This window comes from Camelina sativa, chromosome 9, assembly GCF_000633955.1.
Source record: "Camelina sativa cultivar DH55 chromosome 9, Cs, whole genome shotgun sequence".
NCBI lineage: Eukaryota > Viridiplantae > Streptophyta > Magnoliopsida > Brassicales > Brassicaceae > Camelina > Camelina sativa.
Genome location: NC_025693.1, coordinates 34,049,654 through 34,056,943, shown reverse-complemented (window position 1 = coordinate 34,056,943; position 7,290 = coordinate 34,049,654). Strand labels below are relative to the sequence as shown.

Genomic DNA, 7,290 nt, shown 5'->3' with positions numbered 1-7,290 from the left:
TTTTCTTTTTAAGCTCCGTGCTTATACCGAATAGTGTTCTTAGTATTTCTACCTTCTAACTCCAATCTGTTGAGAAATCTCTAATAATGTGAATAGGTGTACCTTCAGGTAATAAAAGTATACCTGATTAATATTTTGTGTTTTGAGTTTCCCGACAACAAGATGCTCCAGAACCATTTTCTTTTTAGTCAACTGCATCATCCTTTCTTCAATGGTGCCTCGGTTTATGAGCCTGTAAATCATCACCTAAAGGAAAATATAAGGATAGATTAGCGAAACTAAAAATAAGAAAAATGCAAGCTGACAGCAGTAAGAGATCATAGTTAAAACCTTATTTCTTTGGCCAAGTCGATGGGCTCTAGCCATAGCCTGAAGATCCGCATGGGGATTCCAGTCACTACAGAAACAGATAAAACAATTTCAATCATAGGTATGAAAATGAGAGCTGGTGTAAACCAAAACAGACAGCCACCCCACATTGCATGCCCACGAAATTTTATTATTAGCAAGACAGCGGTTAATAATTTTCTTGATCTTCCCGCTGCCTAACAATTTTCATGCTCAAGAAATAGTTATTTGGAAAAATATTCCAAATGCCTTTCTATCACTCATCATCACCTATGAGACATCTACTTAAAGCATCCAACTCACTTGAAAATCAACATATGCTACCAAAATCTCATGCTATCAAGCCAAATAGCTCCTCTTACTTCTTGACACAATAACTATGGAAAACATACAGATGACACTAAGAGAACTGAAATTCAAACCTGTCATAAATGATTACTGTATCTGCGGTTGCAAGATTTATTCCTAAGCCACCAGCTCTTGTGGAGAGCAAAAAACAGAACTTGTTAGAGTTTTCGGCATTGAACCGATCTATGCGTATTTGACGGTCAGCTCCGCCAACCTTTCCATCAATTCGCTCATAGCTCCAATTCTGACAAAGACAAGAAAATGAACAATTAAGTCATATGAAGGATTTTACATAACTGCATATTAGAAAGAAAAAAAATGTGATAGAAAGAGATATAAACAAGTAGTCTCAAGTGCATGCGTCAGCAATAGTCATGATAATGACATTTCAAGTAACAAAAGATGTAATCTTTGAGGGAATAAAGAAGTTATATCGCCAACAGAGTAAGTTACACCATAAACTCTACCAAAGTAATTGCACCTACCTACAGAATCAACTCTACTACTTTTTTCTAGATAGAGTCCTCAGGCACAATTATGTATATAGAAGCATGTGCTGAAACTGAGTGTATATGTGAACAATGTATCAAACTCATGTACACAGGACAGATACCTTATAAAAACACTAGTCTTCAAGTAAACCCAGCATGTGAAACTGTGTGTATATGAGAACTCTGTACACAGTTTCAGCACATGGTAAACATATTTGAGGATTATTGTACTTAAGATATATAAACTTGTTATTTCTAATTTTCTACTGTGTATATGAGAACTCTCTACACGGTTTCAGCACATGGTAGACATATTTGAAGATTATTGTACTTATAAACTTGTTATTTCTACTGTATATGTGGAAATTGTGTCCTTATTCTTTCATTTTGACACAGAGTTCTTTAACTCTCAATCTCAGTATAGGCTTGACTTACTTCCTTGTATTTCCATAATTTTGCCTAAGGACTAGCAAGAAAAACGTAGAGTTGATTCTATAAAATGGTGTTCTACAGAAAAACAAGAATGAAAATCCATTGAAACAGAATATACATATAAGAAGCTCAGATACCTTATGGGAACAGTAGTCTTCAAGTAAGTCCAGCATGTGCTGAAACTGTGTGTATATAAGAACTCTGTGTCCTTGCTCTTTCAGCTTGACCATCATTTTATCTAGAAGTTGTAGCTTTCCACAAGATTCCAAAAGTTGTCTTTGATACATCATACATATACGAAAAAGTTAATGGAAAGTTTAACAGACGACTATAAACAAATTCAGATAATCACTTTTCGATAAATGAGATGTTACTTGAAAAATTCATTAGCATCGTGAATAACTGGCTCAACACCTTCCAGCATATAAGGATGGCAGCAAACTTTTCGTAATTCCATCATAATGTTATTAAGGGAAATCTGAAACAGAATCAGACCAACACAATCACCAGACGAATTACAGTGGACCTGTACCCCACTAATGAGGATATGGATCTGAAGAGTATACAAAAATTAATAAGAACTTACTTGAGCACCTCCCTTTTTTGTCAATATTTGATAATTACGGGTAAAAATAGCCTTGTAATATTTTTTCTGCAGGCTGCTCAAATCAACACGCAAAATGAGCTCCTTTTTTGGGGGCATGTCTTTCATTACATCTTTCTTTACCCCTATAAAATCAATCAAAATACGACACAGCATAGTTAAGATCATAAAATTCTTGCTTAGAAAAATTCCGTCTGAACGAACTTTTGAACACATCTCCACTAAAAAGATGAAGAAAAGGTTTCGGTTAATACTTCTGAGCAAATGTGGAGCCAACATGTTGTGCAGTCTTGAAATCTGCTCCTCTTGATTAATATCTTTGAACTCCTCCTGGAACTCCTCCAAACTTGCAAACTGCAAGTATTGTGCAATCAAATAAAATGTGTTAGCTATATAAAATTCTGTAAAGTATGTGAATTTATATATCTTTGCCATCCTTGGGATACCTTCCCCGCATCAAGAAAATGCATGAGCATGAAAAGTTCATCCAAGTTGTTCTGTAAAGGCACCACGTAATCATCAGTAACATATTGCAACTAATCAGGTAAGAAATTAGTGCAGGATCATATATAACAATTCTCATTGCAAATTGTCGCTACTAATGCTCAGATACAACTATTGAAAGTATAAACTCCAGGAATAAAAATCAAATGACGAACCTGAAGTGGTGTTCCTGTCAGAAGAATACGATGGTTACTTGAATATTGTGTTAATGAAGAGAACAGCTTTGAATCCTTATTTTTCAGTCGATGGCCTTCATCAACAATCTGACCCCAAAAAAAAATGTTACTAAGCTGCATAAAAGAGAGAAAGAGAGAAGAGTGCGAGAAATAATGTCTCATTAGGGAATAAGAGTTACCATGCACTCCCACTTAATTGGTTTCAGAACTGCTGTATCTAGGTTGATCATCTCATACGATGTGAGGAGGACATCAAACTTGATTCTTTTTTGCTTGCTTTCGCTACTGATTTGTCCAGATTTCTTTTTCTTGATCTTTTTTTGATCTTTCGAAAAGTAAAACTCATGTTCTCTGATAACTGCTCGGGCTTGCGAAGTGCCAAAATACATAACCTACCCGTCAAGTGATCACGAAGACCATTTCATTAACAAACAACAAAAACTTACCACAAAGGCACAACTCATTGCGTGTATAACTGCATACATACCACATTCATCTGTGGGGCCCATGTGGCAAACTCTCTCTCCCAGTTCCGCAGAGTTGATAGTGGAGCAATTACCAAATGTGGAATGAGGTTCTCCTCAAAAAGTGAAGCTAAAAGGGCAATGCTTTGAATAGTTTTGCCTGTAAACAGGAAATATCTCACAATATTACAAAAATGGAAAACGAAAAAGCCTCTGACATTATATGAAAATATCTATTTGACCACAAGGGTGGAATAATTGAATATATACCTAGCCCCATTTCATCAGCAAGAATTACGTGTGTCTGCTTTGACCACGAGAACCGCAAAAAATTAAGTCCCTCAAGCTGGTACGGATGCAACAAGCCTTCAATAACAGAAAACAAAATAATCATAGCATCTATAGATACCAAAGATGGAAACATTTATAGTATATGAATTAGAGTGACCCAAATACCTTTGAGGAATTCAGGAGTATGATCACATTGTTGAAAGTCTCTAGGGTTTCTTTTGTGGTCAACATCTTTACCTCTGCGAGTTCTAGAATTTATATCCTTGAACCTTTGGATTTCATTCTGAAAGGTTGAGATGTCTGATTCTGACTCCCAATAACATTCATCATAAGATAGCTCTTTATATTTCACGAGATATTCCAGCTCCCCAGCTTCCTCTCTATATCACAAATGAAAAAATGCAAGTGTCACAAGAAAACAGCTAAGAATGTAGTAACTTTTGAAAAGAAAAAGTGAAAAGAAAAAGTAAGGAAAGCTTGATAATTTGGTAGAAAAAAACATCTAAATGTATTTTGACAAAGCAGCACTCTATCAAAGGTTCTGGTTTATTAGAGAACGAGTATGGTGAAAAAAATATATATGTAGAAAAAAGTTGGCAGATAAATAAATGAAGGAATTAATTCCATCACTAGACCTGCAGGCAAGAATCCGATCAACAGTGGTCCACTCAGGACGAATGGCAACAAAATCATCTTCGCTGTTATTGGCTGATTCCGCTTGACGGTGAAAGTTGTTCACCCTGGTTTTTAAACGATGATTTGACTTATAAGCCTTCTGGAATTCCTTCTCAGGCACCCTATGATTGGTCAAAGGAAATAAAAATCATGTCTTATAATGTTCACAGACAAGAAACATTGATAATTAGCATGTTCAAACACAGAGACAGAAAAAAAAATGCAGTAATTACCAAGAGCAGTGAAGGTATGATAATCCCTTCCACTTCACGAGATACTGTTTGACATAAACAGGCTTTGCTGCCGCTTCGGAGGAACCTTGTTCACTAGATACTGTAGGACGTGATTCACAGTCCAATATCTTATCAATCTCATTTAGAGGGCTAACCTGAAAATGTAGAAACAGTTCTACCATGTAAGAAAATGGAAGATATGGCATCCCAAAGAAAACTATGGACGTTGATTAGAATCTTACGCATTCAGGGCATCTCCAATTTTCCACAGAAGCATCTTTAAGAGGTGGAACTAGACATTTAGCATGGAACGCATATGTACATGTATTGCAGCTTACAAGATTTGCACTTTGCCCACAAGCCTGGCATGCATTTTCTTTCTGTACATCAAGAGTAACAACAACAACAACAACAAAAAAGGAATCAAATAGACAGAATAAGAAGCAGTTTAAGCAGAACAATAAGCTTGAGATAAGAGACAAACCGCATCTGTTCTGACAATAGCCTCAACTTGCTCAAGAGTCCGATCCTTTTTAGGAACAAAGTCGTCATCATCAGAATCATCGAGATTATAAACCGGTTTCCTGTCTGATCGTATACGAAGCCTCTCCACCAGACTACTCATATTTCTGCACACAAAACATGTCACCCATCAGTAAGCTCAAACGTAAATAGATAACATAAGTACACAATAGGTTCAGTGCCAGTTCTGAGGCTTAAAGCAAACTATGAGTTTCTACTGGATTCAATATACCATAATTAAGCTCTGATACCTAAACGTTCAATAACAATAGCTACTAAAAACTCGATTCATAAAACCACACAAGCAAGATCGAAGAAGCTTGTGAAAGAGAAAGAGAGAGAGTTAATGAAAAAAAACCCTAAACCAAAATACCTAAGCAAATCAAACATACAATCAAACAAACAAAACCCCAATTGAGTTTTCAAATGTGAGTACCCATAACTCGAATTAACAACCCATTTTAGCAATTTCATGAAAAGATTCAAAATTTTGCAAAAAACCCAGACCCGACATTTTCAAACTCTCTCAACTTTGTTGTACAAAGAAATTGAAAGAGACAGTAACTTGATTCGACGGAAACTGAGAAGTTGAAAAGCAATTTACTTGTCGTAGAATGAGTAAAAAAAAAGTGAAGCAGATGAGAGTGTGGAAGAGACGAAGAAGAAGAAGGAGAAGAAGAACCTTTGAATTTTGTTCGGGATCTGTTTGAAGAGGAGAAAAGTAACTCCCCAAACCTGAATAATCAGACACGAATGATTCTTTTACATTTAGCTTACGATTTAACTTAGGGTTATTATAACTTTAAATACACTTTATTACACATTTTTTAATACTTCCTCCAATATTGTTAAAAATAATATCTGAATATTATATATATAGACATATATATTTTATACCTAATACAATTTAGGATTTTATTCTTTTCCAAATAAGATTTAGAAAATTTTCATTTTTATCTGTCTTATCACATTTCTAATCGGGATTCAAAACCTTATATGCTTCGATTGGTAACATCATTTAAGCAAGGCGGTTAAGATTTTTTTTAGCGGTTGTAGAAAAGGCGGTTAAAAAAAAGGCGGTTACAAAAGATGAAAGAAAAAATGGTTAAATTCAAACGAGCGGTTAAATAATAGTTATGATTGGTAACAAGTGGTTGAATAGTAAAAACATTATTGTAAAAAACAACAACAAAAAAATAGTTTAAAATTTAAACAATTTTTAGAAATTATCAATTTTATTTTTAAAACTCTTCATAAATAATATAAATACATAAATATTTTTTTATAAAGAAAAAATATTTAAATAATTAAAAAAATTTCAACCGCTCGTTTTGTAAACAAGGTGGTTGCAAACTCACCTATTTTAAGGCGGTTGGCAACTGCCTCGTTTAAGCTTCTAGCCGCCTCTTTTAACCACTTATTCCAACCACTCGTTTCAACCGCCTATTTCAATCGCTCATCTGATTAGTAAACAAATGAGCGGTTGAATCTCCAACCACTGTTAAATGTGTTACCAATCAAAGAATGCATTTTTCATTTATAAAACGAGTATTCAGGTTAAAAATGAAATACGACACTGATTATGCTCATCCCTAATATGTTAAGTATATATGAACAACTTGTTAAATGAATTAGATCTATGGTTAGATGATTCATGATTGAATGATGCCTGGAATTTATGAATGATACTGGCTATGCATGGTTAAGGATTCATTAGTTCATCAATTAGATCTATAGTTAGATGCGAGGCGAAGATACAAAAACTTCATCGCCCAACAATATTATAGCCCTTAAAAAAATATTAAACATAAATTAAGAATCTATAAAACTATACTTTGGTTTTGGTGTTTTGCTTTAACCTGAAATCCAAAAACAATGATAGGTAGTCACATTTTCGAGTCATAACCTTCTTTGTAAAAGGGAGTGTGCATAACCAGATAACATGAGATCTCTGAGTTTTCTGTGTTTTTCTGTGATTTGGTGGATTGATTCCTTGTTTATGTGCTTTTCGTGTTTCCTACGGTCTTGTGTTGGCTAGTGTGATGTTCTTGGACGGGTGATAGCCTTGAAAGATAAGTTGCAGTCGATGACGGCGTCTAGAATTGACGCTAGGGCATGTGCATCGATCGACACCAGAACTGAAACTCCGACAACTTTTATTTTTTCAGTCGCAAGATGTGGTTGCTGCGGTAACTTAACGAA

The 7,290-nt window shown here is 35.0% G+C and overlaps 1 protein-coding gene across 1 annotated transcript in view; it reads right to left on the bottom strand.

Moving 5' to 3' along the window:
* LOC104713978 (CHD3-type chromatin-remodeling factor PICKLE-like) overlaps nt 1-5,577 on the bottom strand; it is an 11,866-nt gene extending 6,289 nt beyond the window's left edge. Inside the window, exons 1-18 of the mRNA XM_019229585.1 lie at nt 5,525-5,577; nt 5,051-5,195; nt 4,809-4,946; nt 4,567-4,721; nt 4,294-4,455; nt 3,824-4,038; nt 3,638-3,733; nt 3,391-3,527; nt 3,083-3,295; nt 2,883-2,990; nt 2,670-2,720; nt 2,478-2,577; nt 2,206-2,348; nt 1,994-2,097; nt 1,757-1,895; nt 771-940; nt 331-397; nt 124-246 (exon numbers count right to left, since the gene is read on the bottom strand). Coding sequence (XP_019085130.1) covers nt 124-246; nt 331-397; nt 771-940; nt 1,757-1,895; nt 1,994-2,097; nt 2,206-2,348; nt 2,478-2,577; nt 2,670-2,720; nt 2,883-2,990; nt 3,083-3,295; nt 3,391-3,527; nt 3,638-3,733; nt 3,824-4,038; nt 4,294-4,455; nt 4,567-4,721; nt 4,809-4,946; nt 5,051-5,195; nt 5,525-5,562 — 2,304 coding nt within the window. The 5' untranslated portion in view covers nt 5,563-5,577. The remainder of the gene's footprint in view (nt 1-123; nt 247-330; nt 398-770; nt 941-1,756; nt 1,896-1,993; nt 2,098-2,205; nt 2,349-2,477; nt 2,578-2,669; nt 2,721-2,882; nt 2,991-3,082; nt 3,296-3,390; nt 3,528-3,637; nt 3,734-3,823; nt 4,039-4,293; nt 4,456-4,566; nt 4,722-4,808; nt 4,947-5,050; nt 5,196-5,524) is intronic.